This window comes from Dermochelys coriacea, chromosome 11 (genome assembly GCF_009764565.3).
Source record: "Dermochelys coriacea isolate rDerCor1 chromosome 11, rDerCor1.pri.v4, whole genome shotgun sequence".
Taxonomy (NCBI): Eukaryota; Metazoa; Chordata; order Testudines; family Dermochelyidae; genus Dermochelys; species Dermochelys coriacea.
The window spans coordinates 48,554,116-48,577,547 of record NC_050078.2 but is presented as its reverse complement, the minus strand read 5'-3'; the positions used below and the strand labels follow the sequence as shown (position 1 = coordinate 48,577,547).

At 39.7% G+C, this 23,432-nt stretch overlaps 1 protein-coding gene across 4 annotated transcripts in view; it reads left to right on the top strand.

Annotated features, from left to right (window-relative positions):
- Positions 1–23,432, top strand: part of NCKAP1 (NCK associated protein 1) — a 109,974-nt gene that overhangs the window by 49,118 nt on the left and 37,424 nt on the right. For all 4 annotated transcript variants that reach the window (XM_038421449.2, XM_038421450.2, XM_038421448.2 and 1 more), the window contains 7 exons: positions 1,741–1,837; positions 2,011–2,117; positions 4,506–4,638; positions 8,691–8,772; positions 10,646–10,704; positions 18,029–18,174; positions 22,722–22,854. In XM_038421449.2, coding sequence (XP_038277377.1) covers positions 1,741–1,837; positions 2,011–2,117; positions 4,506–4,638; positions 8,691–8,772; positions 10,646–10,704; positions 18,029–18,174; positions 22,722–22,854 — 757 coding nt within the window. The remainder of the gene's footprint in view (positions 1–1,740; positions 1,838–2,010; positions 2,118–4,505; positions 4,639–8,690; positions 8,773–10,645; positions 10,705–18,028; positions 18,175–22,721; positions 22,855–23,432) is intronic.

Below are 23,432 nucleotides of genomic sequence, written 5' to 3'. Positions count from 1 at the left end.
TGGTACTGCTGTGACATTCCCCGGATATAATCTGGACTGTTGAACCACTGTCCCCTTTACTCTGTAGCCCTGGGTGCCTTTTACACTGCTCTGCTAGTGACGAGCAGCCTCTCCAGGCTCTGCTCACACGCAGCCATTAGCATGGAAAGTCACTCCTAGCAGAGTTGCATCGATGTTCTCCCAGCTAGTCATGAGCAAGGCAACACCTGCAAATGCCCCAGCCTCGCACATCAGGAATGTGCGTCTTGCACTGCTCAGGACCCCTTTACCTTCGAACAGAGTAAGTTCATTAAAAGTCCATCATTTCATCGAAGGCAGTGCATATGCACCAGCCTTTTTAACCTGAGTAGAGATTCTCCAAACTCTTAAATCAAAACACACTGGTTTAGATAAACGAATTAAAGAAGTTTATTAACTAGAGAGAGAGATTTTAAGTGAGAAGTAGTAAAGGAATAAAAGTCAGAACTGATTACAAAAGATAAACACGCAGGCTATTTCCTAAATGTTACTAATCTAAATAATATTTGAAAGCAAAAGAATTTCTCACCCAAAACTTTCAGCAGTCCATACTAACTGGAAAGCCTTCCAGTGAGGACCACTCCCCCCTAGTTCAATGGTGGTTCTTTGTCTTTCAAACAGTCTTGCTGCTGTGGGTAGATGGAGGAGAAGAGGTAATGTATAGGTCTTATTCTATACCCTCCTCCTCTCTTTGAGGAATCCTCCATGAAACCCTACCAAAACAACCAGGGACCCCCCTCCTAAGAACAGAGCGGATGGGGGTCTCTGTGGGTCCATGTCCAGCCACAGGTGGTCAGAGGCAGCCTGAGGACCCAAACAGTCACAGAGCAGGTGGGGTACATGGGCGGGAGGACAGAGTGCTGCCATTATCATAGCCTAGAAGAGCAACAGAAGCCAATTGAGTGAGGCAGCACCCTGAATGATTCTTTGAGCCTTCCACTCCTAGCTGTGCTTGATCTTTTCTGCCTCCCAGTCTGCTGCTAAAATCTACCTCAAAATAACACTTCTGTTTATCTGAACCCTGGGTTAGCCAAAAATTCAATGTTCCCCATGGCATTCAGATACATGGGAGCATATTGTACTTAAGACCCGTACACTGGTTACTCTAATAGCCATCTACAGGTTTGGCTTTTAAAGGCAAATTAGACTTCTAAAACTCAACTTTTTTTTTTCATTTTAAGACCCAAAATACCTGAAAATAATTTCCTTCTACTTTTCGGTTAAGGACAAAATTCAGTGGGGGTGTAAGGCTTTATAAATAATACATGATCAAGGAAACCATGTCAGGTAGTTTATGCCCCAAATTTAGGTTTATTTAACAAAATTAATATTCAAATTTCCAAGGGACAATTTTTTTAATTTACACATTCCTCCAGCATTTTTTGAAATCTCCACAATATAGCATTATGTTAATGCGTGAGAACTCAAAGTAACTGGCCAGAAACCTGAGTGAAATACAAATTGAAAAGTGAGTTGTGAAGGGTAGATTTATTAAACTTCTTAGCGATTTAAAGTGTTAGTAATGGAGGTGATATTTAGTCTGACCCTTGTTCTTTCAATTACTGAATTTTCTTTGAAGCTGGTGAAATATGAACTGTAAATATTAAGACCAAAACACTTAATTTAAAAATAAAAATCTTCCCCCAAACCCATTTTTATAGTGACTCAGAGTAGATATTGATGATTAGTGAATTTCAATCTTTGGTTTTTTTTTTAATACAGTGGATCAATGCATAGAGAAAGACGCAAGTTTTTACGGTCTGCACTGAAAGAACTAGCTACTGTCCTGTCTGATCAGCCAGGCTTGTTAGGTCCCAAGGTAATTGCAGTAGTTATTTTTGATGGGTATGTAGCCTATTTCATTTTCTTTCAAACTTCTTACAATAAGCTAATTTTTAACATGTCTTGGAAAAAATTCTACTTTAAAAAAGGTAAAATCAATACATATAAGGTGTTTGTTTTAGGAACTAATTGATATTTTTCCTTTTCCAGGCACTTTTTGTATTTATGGCGTTATCCTTTGCTCGTGATGAAATTATTTGGCTTCTTCGTCATGCAGATAACATGCCTAAAAAGAGTGCAGATGACTTCATAGATAAGTAGGTTAACAATATTTAGTGTGGTACTTTAAATCTTCATGCAGAATTAACAGGGAAGATATATTTGAATGTAAAATGATCTGTTCAGGAATCATTGTGGGCATATGTGAATTAAGGCTGTTCAGAAAAGTAGAAATTTCAACTTTTCATTGAAATACTCAAACCTGAAATTTTAGCCAAAAACTGGAACTTTTTGATGAAAACTTAAAACTTTGTGCAGAAAGCTGACACTTTTCATTAAAAATGAACCCCACTTTATCTTTGAAACAGTTCATATGGAAAAACTTTGACTAGCCTTGGTTTGTGTAAACCAGCTGCTTATACTTTTTGTTGAAGCAATGTAACAGAAAATTATATAGATATAAATTAGTTCTAAATTTATCTTGCATTGTAAAATTAGTAATACCCCAATCCTATGGAGAAGTTCAAGTGACTAGTGTTAAATCAGATAGCCCTAATCCAGTTGTACAAAGTGCCATACATAAACAAGCAAGGTGGCAGTAGGAGACCTGGATAAAGAAATGATTCTGATGGACTTTGGGGGAACATCGCCAGCTCTCTTTAGTAGCCAATCCAGGAACTTCTCTGTCTTCAAGTGGACTAGAAAAACTACATGTAAAGGCTTGGTTTATGAAAAGAAAACTCCTAACAATATTGGCTGTCAGATCTCTTCAATGCTAATACCAAGAAGGATATCCACCTTAAACTTATTACCTTACCTAGGAGAAATTACCCTGGTGTGTACAACTTAAACCTTTGCCATCTGTGGTATGCCAAAACCCTTTGCACTCAGTGTTTGAGGAGCCATCAGAGGCCCTTCTGTGAATGTTGTCCATTGTGTGTGTCACCCTTCACTATGCAGGTCTGAGGGGAGTGTTGATCTGTCATAAATCCCTTGCTGGGTAGTTCTTGGATGGAGATTAAATACAGTGCTGCATGGACTCTCATTCCTTTTCTCAAATCTTTGTATCCATTTACTTGTTTTAGGTAACCATTCATAGTGATTGTTTCCTTGGACAGGAGTGTGGGGAGTTTCCTAGTGCTCCCTCAATAAGGTGGCTGTTAGATAATCCCTTCTATCATTTATTTACAGACTGGACAGTAGTTCTCCTAGAACCAGAAAAATGACCATTAACATATGTTTTGTTTCTTATTCACAAACCTAGATTTAGTTTAGTTAAAATTCTAGACTAGGACCTTAAAATTCTAGTTACTTCGCCATCTGGCTTTTGCAGGTCAGAGTTTTTGTTCTGTTCAGTAGCTCCAAGTGTGAGGAGAGGCCTTCATATCCTATCAGAGTGGCTCTTCATATGTATTAAAGAAGTATACTGAGCTCGTGTTGGGTGTCCAGAAAAATCACTGCCACCAGAAAAATCACTACCTTTTGGTTAGAACAGAAAATCTCTGGATTAAATCTATCAAGTAACTACCTGGCAATCAGTTCACAGCTTCATTTGAAATTAAGTGGATTTTTAGCACAGTAACAGGTACGGTTTTCAGACAATACTGGGAGCCATAGTCTAAGGCCAGGTCTATGCTAAAAAATTAAGTCTACCCAGGTCCATCACTTGGGGGACGTTGAGTGTCGGATAAAATGATCTGATTTCCCCGGGGTAGACAGTGCTAGGTTGACAGAATAATTTTCCCATCGACTTACCTCTGTCTTTTGGGGAGGTGAATTAACTACGCTCATCAGAGAACCCCTCCCATTGCTGTAATGAGTTTCTACACTGAAGTGCTACAGTGGTGCATCTGCAGCGCTGCAACTGTGCCGATGTAGTGTTTCAAGTGTAGACAGGCCCTAAGATAGTGCTGCTTCCTAGTTCTTTGTATAGTATCATTTGTTGTGGGTACTGCTAGGCATAGCCTGTTTCCAGATTAGTGAGCATCCAGCAGATAAAGAAACTTTGATCTTATCTTGTAAACTGATTTATTTTTAGTAGGTAGAAATTCCAGTATGAAAGCCTCGCTATTATAATTATTTAAGTTGTATTTCATAGAATTAATCAATTTGATTAATAGATGATACAGACATTTCAATTGAGGTGCTAGTGGGAGAGGGAGGGTTTCTTTAGAGAATAGAGTTGGATCTAAAAGTGTTCCTTTGGGCCAGAGCCTTGTGTTTTTTACTCTTTGGCCTCTTGGTGTCCCTCCTTACAGAAACTCAGATCTACAAGGCGAGACCAATATTTTCTTGGTTTTTCCTTCTCACTGAAAGACTCTAGTAAATAATCTTTTTTAAAAGAAAACAGTGAAAGCTTAAAGCCAATATACTATTCTAAATCATTTGTAAACAAGTGTTTCCAGTGGAAAGGGCTCTATCTTGACCTCTTTCAAGAGGGGTATGTTTTTGTATTTGTAAACTTTTCCTTTTTTTTGCTTCCTAAGGCACATAGCTGAACTGATATTCTACATGGAAGAGCTCAGAGCTCATGTGCGAAAATATGGACCAGTGATGCAGAGATATTATGTGCAATATCTCTCAGGTTTTGATGCTGTGGTCTTAAATGAACTTGTGCAGGTGAGGGGCTGTTTGTTCATTTGTTTTTATAAACATGTGCAGGTTTGTCAGAGTTTGTTTAGCTGTTGTCTGATGTGGTATCGAGAAATGCATCTCACTTTGTATAAAACTTTGCTGCGTTTGTGCTGCTTAAATAATAACTTTTGCAAAATAAAACAAACCAAATAGCTCATGGTTCTGCTTTGTGCTATAGAGATTGAGCTTTTGGTGGGAAAAAAATCTATATTCACCTAAAGGTACAAACTGAAATAGATTAAGATTCCTGGCTGTGTTCTTTCATCAAGTGACTGGCAAGAACTCCTGTAGCTTCAGACTTGTAAAACTATTGAACCACCTCACCAGTGCATGGTACATTCCTGCTTCTATCAGTGTGAAAAAGGAATGGACAGGATCTAGACTACACAAATACCTGTAGTAGCACTAAGTTGCATTTGATAAGATTTTGATAGTCTTTTTTTTTTTTTCTTTTGTGTTATTTCTTCTTTGAGATCTCTGGGAAGCAGCACAGTGCCCTCAGCTGCTGCTCTGAGAGTAGTCATAAGATGTAGTTTATCAGTATAATGGAGACACATTAGCCCATACTACTTCACAAACATCCTGAATAGGAGGGAGAGACTGACTGACTGGAGCCCTCTGGCACCCCTTATAAGCCTGTTGTTGGGATAGATGAACCCGTTACTCAATATTAACTTCAGGATCCACTCCAGAAATACTCCATCCATCCACCGATAGGTACCATAACCACGCCAGCAACATTTCATGATCAGCAGTATCAAAGACAGTTGACAGATCTAATAAAATCTTTGTGAACTCTTGGTTCTTTCCATTATCAGCAAGAAGCTGGCAAATTATGCCGGTGGAATCTCACTCACACTCCTACCACTAGATTGGCCAATGTGAAGGAAATCTGAGGACTCTAGGTATTGTCAGAAGTTGCTTTGCCACATTCATCTTTATTTGGCTTCCGCTTCCAAAAGAGATGAGGTGATAATGATTAGTGAGAGGTGTGTGTGGTGGTTTGGGGTTTTTTTTGAGCAAGGGCCTAATGTTACGCTTTTGTATTAGCTTAAGGGTAATTTACAGCAGGGGTAACAGACTTCACAGTTGTGGTAAACGTGGAAGCACTCGTTATGGAGTGGAAAGCATGTGCAGAGGGATTCAGCGCTTATGTCACTTAGTTTCTCTAGGAATCCCTCTTCACAAAACTGTTCCCCAAAAGGATTGTGTATGTTCTTAGGACTCTCACACACCCGATATTCTAAAATGTGGTTCCAGTTCAAGTAGAGTGAAATCCTGGCCCCGTCAATATCAACAGCAAAACTCCGATTGACTTCAGTGGGTTCTGAGTGTCATACCAATGTTCTACTTCCGAGAGCAAGGAGAGACATTTTGTCTTGTGTGTTGGGAAACTTTAGGTGTGGAATTGCAAATATCTCAAAAGAAATTTCTGACTGCAAAGGAGAACATGCTTACAAAGTTCACTGATTCCTCCCCATATCAGAGGGGTGGTTGGGGCCACCTTCAGTATATGGACCTCTTTGCAATACCTCTACCTACTAAGTTGCTGTTTTGTTTTGGTTTTTTTTTACACAAGAGACAACCCCTGTACCATGGAGATGGACATTGATATCCATGGATACCTTTGCTGTTTCATAGAGAAGGACTTTTACATACACCTTGCATGATTTCATAGATAAGAAGCCTGGCCAATCTGAGGAGAGATGTGTGTTCCAAGATGCTGATAATGACACTATCTGAGAGAGGTCTGTTTCTCATCCCTATTGGATGTGATAGTGCTCAGCCCGTTAGGTTGAAGGTTTCTCCACATTTGATATCATAGGACCTGGGCACATCATCTCCCAAGTAAAGTCCCTGTCTTCACTAGCTCCTGAAAGGGTAGAAATAAAGAGGTTCAGTGCTTCAAGGCAGCTGCTTCAAGTTCTCCCATCTGCTCAACAGGAGTTTGTTGAAATATATGTAACTGACTGGTGATGAGGTTCTTCACTAGTGTCATATCTATTGCCTGTAAGGCACCTTTGCCTGCTTGGGACAGGCCACTAGGGCAGAGAATGCAGAGATATCACAAGAAAATTCCATTTATTTTGTCAGAGTAGCTATACCTAAAATATCAGCTGCCATGGCTGCAAACCAGAGTGGTAGAGCATGGATGGCTCAAAACTCTCAGATCAAGAAAACCACTAATTATATATATTTTTATTTGGAAAGTGACTTTAACTCATCATTGCCTGGGGCACGGGCAGGCTAAGCAACGGAACTCACAATCAGACTTCACTATGTGATTCCTGAAGGCTAGGACCTTTTGGATAGTATTAAATATGCTGATAATGTTCAGCAAATGATATTTCCAAAGCAACAGGCAAAGCAGACAAGTTTTGAGTTTATGTAAAATAACTTGCCAGGAATAGAATTGGTATCTTGTGAAAACTGTTTTGTTAAAGCTCAAAGCAATTGGAAATTAGTATGATTAATACAGTATTAGCCAAATTATTTTCTTCATCTAGAGGATGACCAAGGTATGGAATGGTGATCTATAGTGTATTTAGACTTTACTCTTGTGTGACCAGTAGAGGGGGCTCACATTTTGCTAATCTGTACTTCTGTACACATGAGTTCATTCATTTCTTATTTAATTAGATTGTAGATATTCAACCTAATTATTGTAAGTGGTGTAAAATTCTGTTTTAATTGAACTTAATACTGTAAAACAATAACTCTCCACAGTTGTTTACATTTTAATTCTTTTTAAGTTATTTAAAACTAAGTGAATACTTGGAGTTACTGATTTGGAATGATTTAATTGCTTCTAGCAATTAAATACTTGCTTTTTGCTGTTTATATATGTTCCACTTGTCATCAAATCATCCTTATCTGGAAAAGTTATAACTATAAAAGTTGTACTCTTATTTCTTCATATCTACATGCTCCAAAGTGATGGTATAAATTACATTTTTTCTGAATTTGACATCAGTGAACCCTGAGAGATGATTTCTAGACACAGTAAATGACATTTGAGCTCTTTGTACAAATGTACATTAAGATGAACCATGAAATGAGAAAATGATCATAATACCGGGTTGAGTCCTGGAGCTAAGTACTTTTTAGTCCTTGACCAATACCAAAAACACAGTGATAGGTTGAAGTGATTAAGTGGTGAGATCCAGTATCTTTTGAAACTCCAGGTCTGGCAGAAAACTCAAGAATATTGACCATAATCAGAATTATACAAAAATTACTATTTTGGTTAAGTAGTCTTCCATTGCAATATGATCTTAGTGTTTACAACAACTGTGAAACAATACTTTTTATATTGTCTGGAATCTTCATATCTCATCTTCCAAATGGTATAAATCAGTGGTTTTTGACCTTTTTTTTGTTTGAGGACCCCTACAAAATTTCAAACGGAGGTGTGGACCCCTTTGGAAATCTTAGATGTCTGTGGACCCCCAGGTTGAAAACAACTGGTATAAATCATATCTAACTGTAGGTTCATGAACTGTTAGATGTGGAAATCGTAGTTGAAGTGGGATTTAATGGGAAGCAAGATGAGCTAGAGTGGTCATGTGTTTAATAGTCTGTCTTGCAGCTTGCCTGGTCTAACTTTTGCATGCAGAGAGGTCAGGTGTCCATCTAGATCAGCAAAATACTAGGAACAGAAAATGTGTAGTGACTATTGCCTGAATAGTCGTGACTAGACTGGAGAGAGTGGAGGCTTTACCTAGAATGCTCATATCAGTGCACTGTTTACTAAAGTATTGCTTAAATCCATTTGCAGCTACATAGGGATTGTAATATTTTTTCTCATCACTGGCTGAGGACAGCTTGGAAAAGTGTATTCGTTCCAGAACCACTTGCACCAGTCTCCTAAATTAAGGCTTCCTCTAGAGATACTGTTTTCTTGTTCTTAAAGTTAACTTTTTAAGAAGAAGTTTTAAAAAAAAAAAGCCACTCTGGTGTGTGTTTATTAAATTTGTGGACTTGATTATTCTTGGTATTGTTTCTGTGAAGCCATTAATGTGTTTCCATTGTTTTAGAATCTTTCAGTGTGCCCTGAAGATGAATCAATCATCATGTCCTCCTTTGTAAACACTATGACTTCCCTGAGTGTGAAACAAGGTAAGTCTGTTCAGACGAAGAACTCTAGCAAAAGTGGACTGGAGCTTAGTCTCTGTTACCATAAAGCTCAGTATTTCTGGTGTTTTAGGATCAGAGATATTTTCTCTTAATCCCATTCTGTATGGTAGCTGCTACTCTCCATTCTTCTTCCTCCTGTTTGCTTCCTGTTGTCTTGTACAGCCCCATCTGCTTGATACATTAGTGCGCATTTAGTAAAAGGAAATTTATTGGAAGGAATCCTGATCTCTGATTTTCAGAAATTAGTATTCAAGTAAATTTCACATTGCTGTTGCTGGCATAGCTATAAATGGGAAAGAGTGTACCTGGAATCTTAAGCAGGAGTGAAACACTTATATCAGGCAAAATGCACTTTCATTGCAGCTGCACATACATTGTCATGGTGTTCCATTTCAGTTAACAGAATTTGGAATGCCACAACACAGCATCAAAGTGATTAAGTGAAAGAGGAGGAAGAAAAATAGTGGGATAATAGAGAGTTGAAAATATTAAAAATTGTCTTCTCTGTAAAATTTACGGTGGGCAGAACATCATCTTTATTGCGCAGTGGGCATGTCAGAGCAATGTCATGTAGTGGTATGTCAAGTTAGACTACAATAAATTAAATTTCTGGTAGGCATGTTGTTAACCTAAGGGACTCCTTATGTATAATCTTTAGTTACCATTGTCGGTGCACACAATCTAGGGTAACAGTGTATTGTATTATTGCTTTTCTTACTCTGAGGAGACCAGAGTCCATTCCTTGAGGGGCAACTTCACCTGTTAGGCTGTGAGGAAGAGGTCTGCAAAGCAGCTATGTGGTCCTTATCATACATTTACCAGGCTTAGGATAGACACACAAGCCTTTGTAGCTGCAGCTTTGACAAAACTTAGTTTTTCTGGTAGTAGTCCCACTTTTTTTCATTTAAAGTAAGTGTTATTCATAACTCATACATATAAATGCTTTATCTACTCAGTCAGTTTTATTCGCATGATCGTATATGCTGGGTTGGAATAATTTTTAGTAAATTATCGGACCAAATCTAACCTTATTCTCCTAAAGCAAGCATGGGCAAACTTTTTGTAGGGCCACATCGGGGTTGCTAAACTGTATGGTGGGCCAGGTAGGGAAGGCTGTGCCTCCCCAAACAACCTGGCCCCCGTCCCCTATCCGACCCCTCCCACTGCCTGCTCCATGACTGCCCCCCTCAGAACCCCTGATACATCCAACGCCCCCTCCACTCCTTGTCCCTTGACCGCCTCCTCTGGGGACCACCTGCCCCTAACCGCTCCCCCCAGACCTTCACCCCCTATCCAACCCTCTCTGTCCCCTGACTGCCCTGACCCCTATCCACACCCCCACCCCTTGACGGAGTCCCCTGGGACTCCCACGCCTATCCAACTGCCCCTGTTCCCAGTCTCCTGACCGTCTGTCCCCGTTTTCCCCCCCCACAACCTCCACCCCTAGCCACCCCCACTCCCTATCCCCTGACTGCCCCCTGGAACCCCCTGCTCCTTGTTCAACCCCCCCCTTACTATGCTGCTCAGAGCAGCAGGAGCTTGCAGCCCTGCTGCCCGGCTGAAGTCTGCTGCACTGTCTGGCAGGAGTGGCAGGCCAGACCACTAGCGGCGTGGCGAGCTGAGGCTGCAGGGGAGGAGGGACAGCAGGGAGGGGCCGGGGCTAACCTCCCCTGCCGGGAGCTCAGGAGCTGAGTAGGACAGTCCCGCGGGCCGTAGCGTGCCCACCTCTGTCCTAAAGAAAGTGAACATTAAGAACCTTGGTATTAAAATTGTCCTTAGAAAAAAAGATGGAATTTTTGTGTTCATATTTATTTTTTAAAGATTTTATTTTAGTCTGTGTTTTTTTCTGATGCAGTTGAAGACGGAGAGGTGTTTGACTTCAGAGGAATGAGATTAGATTGGTTTAGATTGCAGGTAAGTTTTAAATGTGTGTACTTCTGCATGTATGTTTTAAGGAATAATTTGTTTTTAAGTTATTTATAGACAGTTTAACTGTGTTTATCTTGCAAGTGAGTGACAGATATTGAAAGGACAACTTAATATACTGCTACAAAATAAAATTTATTACAGATCAGAAAGAAAATCGTAAGGTTTTTAACTGAAAATTAAAAAATAAATGCTCAAGTGTCTAAATACTTCATGCTATCATGTGGCCAGCTATATTAACAAGGTGCCAGTGTATATAACTGTATTATATTCCATTAGATTGGTCATTGATTGCATTTGAGATAATCAATATAAATGGCATATCTAGTATTGTCTTAATGGTTTTCACATCAGTAAAATGTAAGGGAAGCTTAGAGTGTGGTTGTTCTCTGAAAAGTGGCTCTAAACATGTCATCGTGTTCTGTGCTTGTTTCAAAGGTTCCTTAGCTTCAAACTCCTTACCACCCCTCCCCATAAATGTCAGCACTGGAAATTCAACCCTGGATCTGAAAGTTGTTTTTTTTTCTGGCTCTTACATTATCACCAGTAATATAGATTCCTCAAGTTACCTTCTGATCTTATTTACTCTTGTACAATTTTTCTCTTATGAGTCTGCACAGATGCAACTAATGGCAGAATTTAGTCCTACCATTAGAACTTAGTTAACAAATCTCGTGCTCAAACCAAAATAGAGTACAGCGGCCTCAGTCCCAGTAATATTGGCTCTGCAGTGCTAACAGGATTAAAAAATAATTAAAACTTATTTATGTTTGTAGAGTAAGTAGATACAATTCTGAATACACACAGTGAAACAAATCTGTTGAATGACTGCTGTTTTTACATAGTCACTTGCCAATATATGGCCGTACTTTTCATTGTCTTTTATCACACCCTTAATTGTAGTAGATCCCAAAGTACTTTTACAAATGTAAATTGAAATACAAATTTTGCATAGGTAGAGCTTTCCTTTGCCTGAAATGTGACATCCGTTTAAGCATCACATTGCCATACCACACAACCATTTAAGCAAGAAAGCGACAAATACTGTGTATTGTTGACGTGGAAGAATATTTAGATAGGTAGAATGAAATTTGGCATAGACATGGGTTTTGGGATGCTATTCTGAAACAAAATCACTGTAGGCTTCCAAATATTAAGAGGATAATATTCCAAACCTCCTGTTCTTGAGTGTTTTATTGGAAAGAAAAGCTTTCCTGAGCAAAATTCCAGATTGTCAAGTCGCAGGCCAGTCATCTTTCTGGGAAAGTATTTTTAAGATAGCATAAAGTGTCTGGTTTTCCTCAGCTGTGCAAAGAAGCTGTAAAGTCAGGATTGGAAAAACACGATCTCCCTTTTAATGTAACTGTTTTTCACAAATAAAACACATGCTCAGATCTTTTTGGATTTGGACCCAGGAAATCTTTGGCTACAGATGTAATGTGACTGAAATTCTTAAATTAACTTAGTCGCATGTAACATCTGCAACAGTAGCAGAATAACATTCTTATTGGTAGTTGCAGGGAGCTGCAGCAATATTTGTTTTTAAAAAGAACTGGAAGGTCTCTTCAGCAGAACATCAGTAGCCAAATCTGAGGTATTAGATCCTCAAATGAACTATCTTTGTTTTGATAGAAATAAGAAAACTTCTATTTAAAAAAATATTTTTCAACAAAAATTGGTTATTGGGGGGAACCCTAGATTTTGTTAGTTAAAATTAAGCATAAATCTGAATACCATTACATATTAGACTCTCCTCCTGTAGTGCATTAAATGGAAGGGTACAATTTATTTTTAAATATAAACGGAAGCTAATACAAGTCATAATAACTTGTCAGCCATTGACAACAGAGAGTTCTTGCCTTGCATTTTTTCAGCACTTTTCTGTAAATACATGAATTTCATACAGGCATACAGTAAATCCTGCTTTGTAACTCACCCTTTGCTGATATGAAAAAAAATAACTATAATATTGTCTGCTAAAGGGGGCACTGGCAACTTGAAATCTAGTAATTTTTTTTAAAAGTTAGATTGTTACTACACCTGTTCTTGAATTTCCTTGCCAATTTTTATTTAATCATTTTTCTACGTTTTACAGTGTCTGTCTCTCCAATTGCTGCGAGAAAATACACACAAACACACGGCTTATGATTCAAAAAGTGCTGTGGGCTGCACAAACCGAAAAATAAAGTTAATGTTTCTCATATCTTAGTTATAGTAATCTTTGTGTACTTTATAACAATAGCAAAAACAAAGCAGAATTTACCATTTTTATTTTACTGTGCTGAGATTAGACTACATTTATAGAGTTAAAATGGGAATGGATTTTGTTGGGCATCATGATAGGCAGATTTTTCCTAAAGCCTAATTTCCTAATATCAAATTTTCCATAAAACATCTAAGTTGAAATCCTGTCCCCACTAAACTTCATGGGAGTTCTGCCATTGTCTTCAACAGAGTTGGACTATCACTACTGGCATGTTAAAAAGGACAGTACATGACATTTGTCAAAGCATTTAAACCTTTTTTTAAAACTCTGATTATAGCTACCATTTAGAAGCACAAAACTCAAGTCTTTTTGCTACCCATTTATTTTTCATTCATCAGTCACTGATATGTTAGACTGTTCATAAGTACTATCCTGCTGATGTCTTTTTGTTTTTAAGGAGTGAATTGAAGCATGTTTAAAAAGCATTCATCAAGAATTACATACACAACAAAGAAATGCAGGAAAAATTATCGGATTAAACTTGGAGTAAACTAGCCTTGTCTTGGGTCCCTTTTAGCCCACATATGGTTTTTTAAAATGGGAAATTTATAGTAGAATCCTAATTGGGATTTAAAACTGTAAAATGTATTTAATAGCTGGAATTGCAGGAGAGGACGCTTGTCTCCCACCCTCTTGGGTCTTTGCAGAGTCAAGCTGCTTTTTTGCTTCTTCAAAGCTGTTCATGCCTTCACCCATTTCTTACATTTCTGCTTCCATCTCTTCCTACATACCCTTCAAGCTTCTTTGCTGATTTCACATTGTCTCCTCACAGTACCATTGTCTCCTCACAGTACCACATGCACCTGAAGTGACCTTGCAATAAAATGTATGGCTGGATTCTTCCTTCTGCTCTTTCAGAAACTTTGGAAAGTGTTACGCCATGAAGCATTCTGTGTTGTGTTTTGTTGTCATATTCGCTCCTGCCTTTAGATTGTAATTTCTTCAGGACTTCTATTCAGCACAGACCAATCTTGGTATTAATGCTTTGATCCACTGTTCCATTTCTAGCTCCTATCTCCACTTCTTGACTGAAGGCAGGACCTGCAGGCGATATGCTAATGACATCGGGAAAGAGCAGCATTCCCAGAATTAACCAAGCACTGTCCAAAAACTAAGCTTAGATACTGTTTTGGCTGAGATGTTCCCTCTTCTTCTACTAATAAGCAGGCTTTCACATGGACATTGTTCAGATTCTTATCACATGCAAGAGATTGGTTTTGCAGAGCCTACTAGCCAGGAAGGTGCTGGCTTATGCCCATGCATTGAGAGCAGGGAGTGAGGTTGAGCCTCTCTGTTTCTTTGAGCATCTTCAGTCAGGGACTGCTGGTAGAATTGGGTCCAGCTCTTCTTCATATCTACTCTTCTCCCTACATCTGCAAGAGAACATTTATAGTTAGTAGGAGAGAGAGGTTCTTGGTCTGTCGAAGGCTCCTAGTTGCCCATTCTCAGCGTGGCTAGATGAACCAGTCGTGTCAGTGTGGATCCCACTATAGGTGTGCATGTGCCTGATGTGTACAAAGTGGGCTTTTTTGAATTGCAGCGTCCATCAGGGCTGTGCATGCAACCTGTGTCTTTTCGTGCAAAGGCATAAAGGGCAATTTGACTGCAACTCCTCCCTTAGGAGGAGTTGGGATTTACCACCTGTGGCAATGAGACAAAACACAGCAAGCATCTGACCTGCTACTCCTATGGAGCTTTAGACTCAGACTTTAAGATCATAAGGGACCATTATGATCTTCTAGTCTGACCTCCTGCACAACACAGGCCACAGAATCCCACCCACCCACTCCTGTAACAAATCCCTAACCTATGTCTGAGCTATTGAAGTCCTCAAATCGTGGTTTAAAGACTTCAAGGTGCAGAGAATCCTCCAGCAAGTGACCCATGCCCCACACTGCAGAGGAAGGTGAAAAGACCTCTGTCAATCTGCCCTGGAGGAAAATTCTTTCCCAACCCCAAATATGGTGATCATCTAAATCCTGAGCATGTGGGCAAGACTCACCAGCCAGATACCCAGGAAAGAATTCTCTATAGTACCTCAGATCCCACCCCATCATAGGCCATTGGGCATATTTACCACTAATAGTCAAAGATCAATTAATTGCCAAAATTAGGCTATCCCATCATACCATAACCTCCACAAACTTATCAAGCTTAGTCTTGAAGCCAGATATGACTTTTGCCTTCACTTCTCCCCTTGGAAGGCTGTTCCAGAAATTCACTCCTCTGATAGATAGAAACCTTCATCTAATTTCAAGTCTAAACTTCCTGATGGCCAGTTTATAACCAGTTTCCAAACTGTTCGTTTGGTGAAGCAAATCTATCTTCACCCTCCTTATTTTTGATTTGTAAATTTCCCCGTTTTCTCCCCTCCCTCTACCCTCCCCCAAAAAAACCTCTCACCCCCTTCATTCAGTTTCCAGTATTTATAACAGGGATAGATGCCTTGGGCCTCCCACCATGGCAGACTGCAAACTATCAGGGTTTAAATCCTGCCCAGCCCGGGCCAGATTCATCCCCCTTGTTAATGGCCATAGTTGGCAATTTTTCTGATTCAGGGTGAATACAAATAGATAATGTTTAAAAAAAATTAATCTTTTTAAATTTTAAATTAAATACAGATATATTTTTAAAAATAAACCTGTATAAAATTACATTTGAAATTGACAACCTGTGTGAAGGTTTAGTAAAATAGATTTACTGTAATCTATTAAAATTATTTGAATTGAGAAAAAAATAACTATCAGGATTGTTTGCCAAATATAACCCTTTGGGAGCCACCTCACTTCATTCCATCGGGCTAGGTCCAATATCACCTCAGACAAATGGGTATTGGATGTCATCACCTGTAGTTATCCCATTCATTTGTACACCTCCTGACTACTCACTTCCCTTTCCGATCCCTCTTCAGGGACCCCTCTCACAAGCCTTTAAAAAAAATAAAAATTCAATACTTTGCAAACTTCTCTACAGCTCCTGTGTAGAGTAATACAGAAGAAGAGGGTTATTCCCAGTAATTCCTTATTCCGAAGAGAAAGGGGAATCTTTGTCCTATTCTAGACTCAGAAGACTGAACAGATATATATGCCTCCTCAGATTCAGGATAGTAACACTTGCCTTCATCATTTCATCTATGTCTACCCATACTTAGATGACTGGCTGATCAGAGGCAGATTACTGCAGGAGGCAGCAAAGAGCCTTGAATATGCTGTATCCCTGTACATCTGGCTGGGCCACCTAATAAGCTAGGAAAAAATCACATATGCAAATTGCAGATGATAGTTAACAGGACCCTGGATCAACTCCAAATCAGAAAAAAAAATAATCTGCCCAAGGATAGGTTCCAGTCATTACAAGCTCTCTGACTCCAGTTCATATCGGAATGAACTACCATCAGTGTCTTATGTCCACTAGGAATTTACTGTGAGATAGCTAATTTACATTAGTTATGCTATAACACACACACACACACACACACACACACACACACACACACACACACACACACACACACACACACACACACACACACACACACACACACACACACTTTTTTTTTGCAGTAAAGTCAAAGCCTATCTTGAACCAATTGCCCATATTATAGTCTCTCACCTACCCATGAGTGGAGATTGGGGGGACATAGAGGGGCATCCCCCCCCGTACTAGATGCATCTCAGAGCTGATGCATGGGTGGGGTCGGGGGGATGCTCAGATTTCTCCCTTAGTCCTGCTTCCTCCCCACGGAGGAATGTTGAGGAGGCAGGGCGAGCAGTGACACAAGGCATTCTGTGCCTCCTGGTCACTGTGCCCACGTGGGCTGTATAAGGGGAGGGGCAGGGAGCAGCTCCTGTTGACTCACCACACAGCCCATGTGGGGAAACTGACCAGGCGCAGAGCACCTGGAGTTGCTGCTTGCCCCCGCACCTCCTCAGCCTAGTGGGAGGCACAGAGGAATGTGGAGGGGGTCAGCCAGGCATCATTTGGTAGCAGGTCAGTTTCTCTCTCATGGGCTGTGTTGGGAAGGGCAGGAAAGCTGCGACCTAGGAGAGGCAGGCGGCTGAACTGCTTCCCAAGCGTCTGTGCAGTGTACAGCCCAGGTGAGTGACAGTGAATTACTCCTGTGGGAATTGGAATTCTGCATCTGGCTCAGATGCTGGGGCATGGATGGGAGGACAGGACTTCCTCTTCCCCAGAACAGCTGGGGCCAGGTCAGACTCACCCCCAGGAACCTCCCTGGCTGCACGAAGCACCGCACCCCTCTCCTGCTTCATGCCCTCATCACTCCTCAGCTGCAGCGGGAAGGTCACTGTATGGGGAACTTGCCCCCCCACCCCACACACACACACCTAGAACTCCCCGCACTGAGCCCCCTGCACCCAGACCCCCCCGTTGAGCCCCCTGCATTTGAGTCTCTACCCTGCCGAACCTTACCCTCCTCCCTTTGCCCCTCCAAATATAGACGTCGACTACACCTATGCACCTACCTCCAATTCACTCTTGGCTTCCATGCACATACCGCTTCTTGGCCCGTGCTCTTTTCCTGTACAGCTTGATATCTTCTACAGTCTACACTTTCCTCTCCAAAAAATCTGATTTGTTAAGGGAAGAGGCAGAGAAGTGGAAGGATACTTTTGGCTACGAGATGGTATCTTAGGAGCGGCTATGCGGGAACACTCTATGCTCTGCTGTGACAGTACTGCTTGGTCCAGAAACTTTACCCAGTGTTGCTGTCATACATGCCTTCAAACAGGAAATGATGGCTACACCTTAATATGGAAATTTGATTGTAAAGTGTTGTGGGTTCTAAGGGTTTTTTTTTTTTTAAAGGGATGTGGGATGAAGACAGGGATTTACTCCAAGCTTTGATATTTTTAAAAAGCTTGGGTCATATACGTGGTTCAGCCATTCTTTTTAAAATTACATTGGGCTGAAGAGACGTTTAACTTGTATACAACTATATATCCACATTATCTAATTGAATTAATTATAGATATAAAAATCTTAATATTATTAAACTATTGTCCTTATTCTGTTATGTCCTTACAGGCCTACACCAGTGTGTCTAAGGCTTCACTTAGTCTTGCAGACCACAGAGAACTTGGAAAGATGATGAACACAATTATTTTCCACACAAAAATGGTAGATTCCTTGGTGGAGATGCTGGTGGAAACATCAGACCTTTCTATATTTTGGTATGTCATTAATTTGACTCTAGAAGCTTTGTCTTTATAACTTTGGTTACATTAAGCCTCTTAGACATGCAGTTTTTAAACGGCATATCATCTAGGAAGATCCAGCAATGGGAGAGTAGATGATAGTTCCTGGTTTTCTGTTTACAGTGACTTTAGCCAGCAGTGATTTTTCTTATGTTCCTCATTGAAAATCCATATAGCAAACTTGTGCTTTGATTCATTAAAGGGCAACAGCAGTCCCTATGATTATCCATCATTTGCCTAGCTGATGTGGAGTTTGCCCTTCAACATGTACATTTCTCATACAAAGCTGATAAGCAGGCAATAACTCTGCTTTTTATTTACTTATTAATAGATTTGCAGTACATTTATCGTAAGGATCCTGGCTAATAAATATATTAAACTATATAAAATTTATCAATCAGTGTCAACTAAAATAAAAATACCCTCCCCTCCCAAAGTAAGCTGTATTTAACCCCATAATACTTTATAGTATTTAAAAACAAAATCCTTTGCTCAGAACAGTAGTATGGAAATTGGAAAAAGGCTTTTCACCAGCTGCAGATTGTAAATTATATTTCACCCTATTTTAATTGAGAAATAGCGCTTGCTTCTGGATTATGGGACCCAAATAGAAGACTAAATTTGTTAGTCTCTAAGGTGCCACAAGTACTCCTTTTCTTTTTGCGAATACAGACTAACGCAGCTGCTACTCTGAAATAGACTGTAAACCACTTTCATTTTTGACTTCAGGACTCAACCAGTTTCAACTTCAGGACTCAATTTTACCCTCCAGGTCCACTGGGAAAAGGGGAGCTAACTGGAGCAAATCTGGGGTGTGGGTGTACAAGAGAAGGGGAAAACAAGGCATGTTTTCTCTCTGCTATAAAATCAGTCTGGCGTCAAGTGCCTGGTAAAGAATAAATTTTATCAGGTGTCCAAAACTTAGACTTGAATTGATGCTTCAAACCTTACATGACATTCAGAAATGCTTTTATTCACAGAGTGTTAATTAGAAATAGCGAAGTTCAGTATTTATTTTTGTATCTCCCATCCCCCCATCCCCCAAAAAAGCCAAAGTGACTAGAATTAGCACTGAAGTTGAAGCAAAGCCTTGGTTCAATAGCAAAAGTTACATTAGAAATGCTTTATAGATTTTAGGACTGGAAGAAACCATAAGTCATTTTCTAGTCTGATCTGCATGACGCAGGCCATAGAACTTCTGTGAATTAATCTCTATTTCAAGACCAGTAGTTGTGCTTGAACTAGAGCATATGTTAGAAAATCTACTCCAGATTTTAAAATATCCAGCAATGGAGAATCCAGTACAACCAGTGGTAAGTTGTTCCATTGGTTAACTATCTTCCCTACTAAAAATGTGTGTCTTATTTCTAGTTTGAATTTGTCCAGCTTCAACTTTCAGCCATTGGATCTTGTACCTTTGTCTGCTAGATGAAAAAACCCTCTAATCAAATTTCCATTCCCTGTTTAAGTACTTATAGACTTTGATCAAGTCATCCTTTAATATTATCTTTGATAAACTAAATAGAGTGAGCTCCTTGAGAGTATGTCTTCACTGCAAGTGGAGGTGTGAATGTAACATGAGTAGGCATAGTTGTGTTTAGCTTAAATCTAGCTAGCATCGGTAACAGTAGTAGTGTAGGTGTAGCAGTACAGGTTAGCAACCAGCGTATGTACTCAGGCTCCCCAGCAGGCTTGTACTTGGGAAGCTTGTTCATACTGCCATGTGTACATTACGATTGTTGCCTCTTAACTTGCAGTGTAGACAGACCCTGAATGTATTGCTGTCAGACATGTTTTTCAATCCTTTTATCATTCTCATGGCTCTTCTCTGAATCCTCTCCAGTTTTTCAATATACTTCTTAAATTGTGGACATTGGAACTGGATTTAATATTATATTAGAAGTTGCACCAGTGCCAAATACAGAGGTAATATCACCTCTCTTGTCCAACTCAGTGTTACCCTGTTTATACATCTGAGGGTCATAGTACACAGCAGTCCTTCAGGCCATAGGATTGCACTGGGAGCTCTTGTTCAGCTGATTATTATGATGCCCAAGCCTTTTTCAGAGTCATTTCTCAGAATAGCGTCCTCCATCCTGTAGATATGTCCTACGTTCTTTTTTCCTAGATACATGACCTTACATTTGGCCATATTAAGGTCATATTGCTCGTTTATCCCCAGTTTACCAGGTGAGCCAGAGCTCTCTGTTTCTGTGAAGAATCATCTCATTTTTTACCAGTCCCCCAGTCTTTGTCATCTGCAAACTTTATCAGTTATGATTGCTATGTAGATCAGTGGTCTCCAGACTTTTTGGCTTGCGCACCCTCAGGGTGACCTGCCGCAGGCGCACTGCCGACGGAAGAAGATCGGAAGACCTGCCGCAGGCGTGCCGCTGAAGGAAGAAGAACCGAAGACTTACTGCAGGTGGGCCGCTGGAGGGGAACACCAGCCGTGGACATGCAGAGCTGCTGCCTAAGAAAAAAATGTCGGAGTGCCGTCCGGTGTCTCTACTGCCCTGGGATCATCTTGCGCACCCCAGTTTGGAGACCGCTGATCTAGATCATAGATAAAAATGTTAAATGGCATCAGGCCAAGAACTGATCCCTGGGAACCCCACTTGAAGTATTTGCCATTTAAAATTGCATTTTGAGACCTATCAGTTAGCCAGGTTTTAATCTATTTAACTTGTCCTGTTGATTTGGTATCAATCTGTTGTTGTTCTAAATGTTATATCAAGTCAAATACCTTACAGAAGTCTAAGCAAATTACATCAACCCTATTACCTTTTATCAACCAAATTTGTAATCTCATAAACAAAAAAATCCAGTTTGACAAGATTTGTTTTCCCTAAACCCATGTTGATTGGGGCGCGTGCGCGCGCACACGTGTGTGTGTATGTATGTCTAAATACATTTAATTCTTAATCTATACCCATATTGGCTGTTCTGTTATTTTGTGTTGTGTTGTCAACACTTTAATCTAGATAGCATTGGTAACAATAGCAGGATAGGTCCAGTGTCATGTTGGAGCATGGGCTAGCAACCAGAGTAGGTATCCAGAATCTCTTGAGGGCTTGTCGTCTGGTTGCTAGCCTGAGCTGAAGCCCATGCCACCATATCTACACCGCTGGTACCACCAGAGCTAGCCAGATTTTACCGTTCACTTGTAGTGTAGACATGACTATGGAATCCTCCCATGTTGGATGCAACACTTTTTGAGTTCTAAAATTGTCATCTATAACTTTAAGCATCCAGTCATCCTGTTCTCTGTGATATCATAGTCTGTAGCAGACACCAACTATTATCCGATCTTGTGCTTTATCTATTAGTGCATTGATCCATAAGTATTCCAGATCTTTTGCTTCTGAGTTGTCAGCGACTCAGAAACAGGTAATGCCATTTTTGACAATGCTATTCTTCTCCTCTTTCGCCCACTCAGTCCTTCCTAAATAGGTTATAACAATTGATTTTTAACGTTCTGTCTTGCAAATCTTTCTGCTAGTGTTCAGTAACGTTAGATTGACTTTATGCTCATAAATGAACAATTCCTCTAGTTTATTACCAAAACTCCTAGCATTAGTGTATAGAAGTTCTTCTTTTCATGTGCCTTGCTTAATTTTGTTCTTGACATCTAGCAATTTTGTGCTAAACTCTCTTTTCACCATTCCGTTTTGTTAGTTTAATGACTTGAGGACCAAATTAAGTTGATATTATGCACTTCTGAATCACTTTAACAAGGACATTTTATTTGATGGAACATGCCTATATTAATGGGACAATAAAAACTAAAGAATCTCTCTGGTGGAAATAAAATTACTTTTAGTCGATTCTACAAACAGTGGGGAAAATTATAGTAATTTTGATGGATGTCATTTAGGAGGGTACTATGGTTGATCACAAAATCAACATGGCACATTTAAATGGATTAAAAACTGGCTAGCTGATAGATCTCAAAATATAATTAAAACAGGGAATCATTGAACAGGATGTTTCCTAATGGGGTGACTAAGGAATCACTCCTTGGCCACAGCACTATTTAACATTTTTATCTATGACCTGGAAGAAAACATAAAATATCTACAATAAAGTTTTCAGATAACATATTGGGGAATGGTAAATGAAGAAAAGAGGTCACTGATAGTGATCTAGATTGCTTGGTAAACTGGGCCCAAGCAAGCAATATATGTTTCAGTATGGCCAAATATAGGGTTGTAGGTCTAAGAACAAAAACAAGCTGTTTGGTGCATTAAAAATCATACAGTATTTCATAGCTGAGAAATACAGACTGAATACATAGCTGTAAAGCCTTGGTGTCATTTCTGGTGTCTAAATATGTGCACGCACACTCTCACTCTTACCTGTCAGATGAACTATGTTTTGTTAGAAATCTAACTGTAATCATTAGTTAATCTGAGTAAATGAAGACAGCATTACAGCCTCTGGCAATGTTTACAATATTTGTTTGCTGAAAGGTAGCCATCAGATTACATTAATACTAAATTTTAACTTCTGTTTCTAAACAGTTTTTATAGTCGTGCTTTTGAGAAGATGTTTCAGCAGTGTTTGGAGCTGCCCTCTCAGTCGAGGTATTCAATTGCATTCCCGCTGCTTTGCACCCACTTTATGAGCTGCACCCATGAGCTGTGTCCAGAAGAGGTAATTTCCAAGTACTTCATGCAGATTTTCTTGTGTGAAATTATCTATACTGCCTTGTTTAAAATATTTTCAGCTAATTAACACTTAAATAGTACACTGTACTGATGCATCACTGAAATGATGCGTCTGTAATACCATTACTTTAGTTTACAGAAATTCAGACTGAATGGGAATAAAGCAAAATATTGTTGATGTTGATCACATGTTGGTTTATTAATAATTAGCAGTTATGTTAGCCCTTCTTTACCACGGTATATAAGCTTTATTATTACCATTTCAAAGAAAAGGAAACTAAGGTGCAGGGGTTAAATGATTTTCCTTGGGTTACTCAGTGGGTTAATGGTGGAGTGCAGAGTAATATCGAGGTCTCTTCCCTACTAGTCCATTGCCCTATCAGCTTCTGTAAAGTTCTCTTAAATAACTGAAGTTTTGGCAAAATAAAATATTGGAAGTTAAGTATTCATCTAAAAATATTTTGGTTTGTGGCAAGGGGAATGAACTGAAGTGAGTAGGTTAATCTGTTTGGTTCCTGCATTGTATATCATTTGTATCTGGTTATGGATGCTAATTGCTACCAT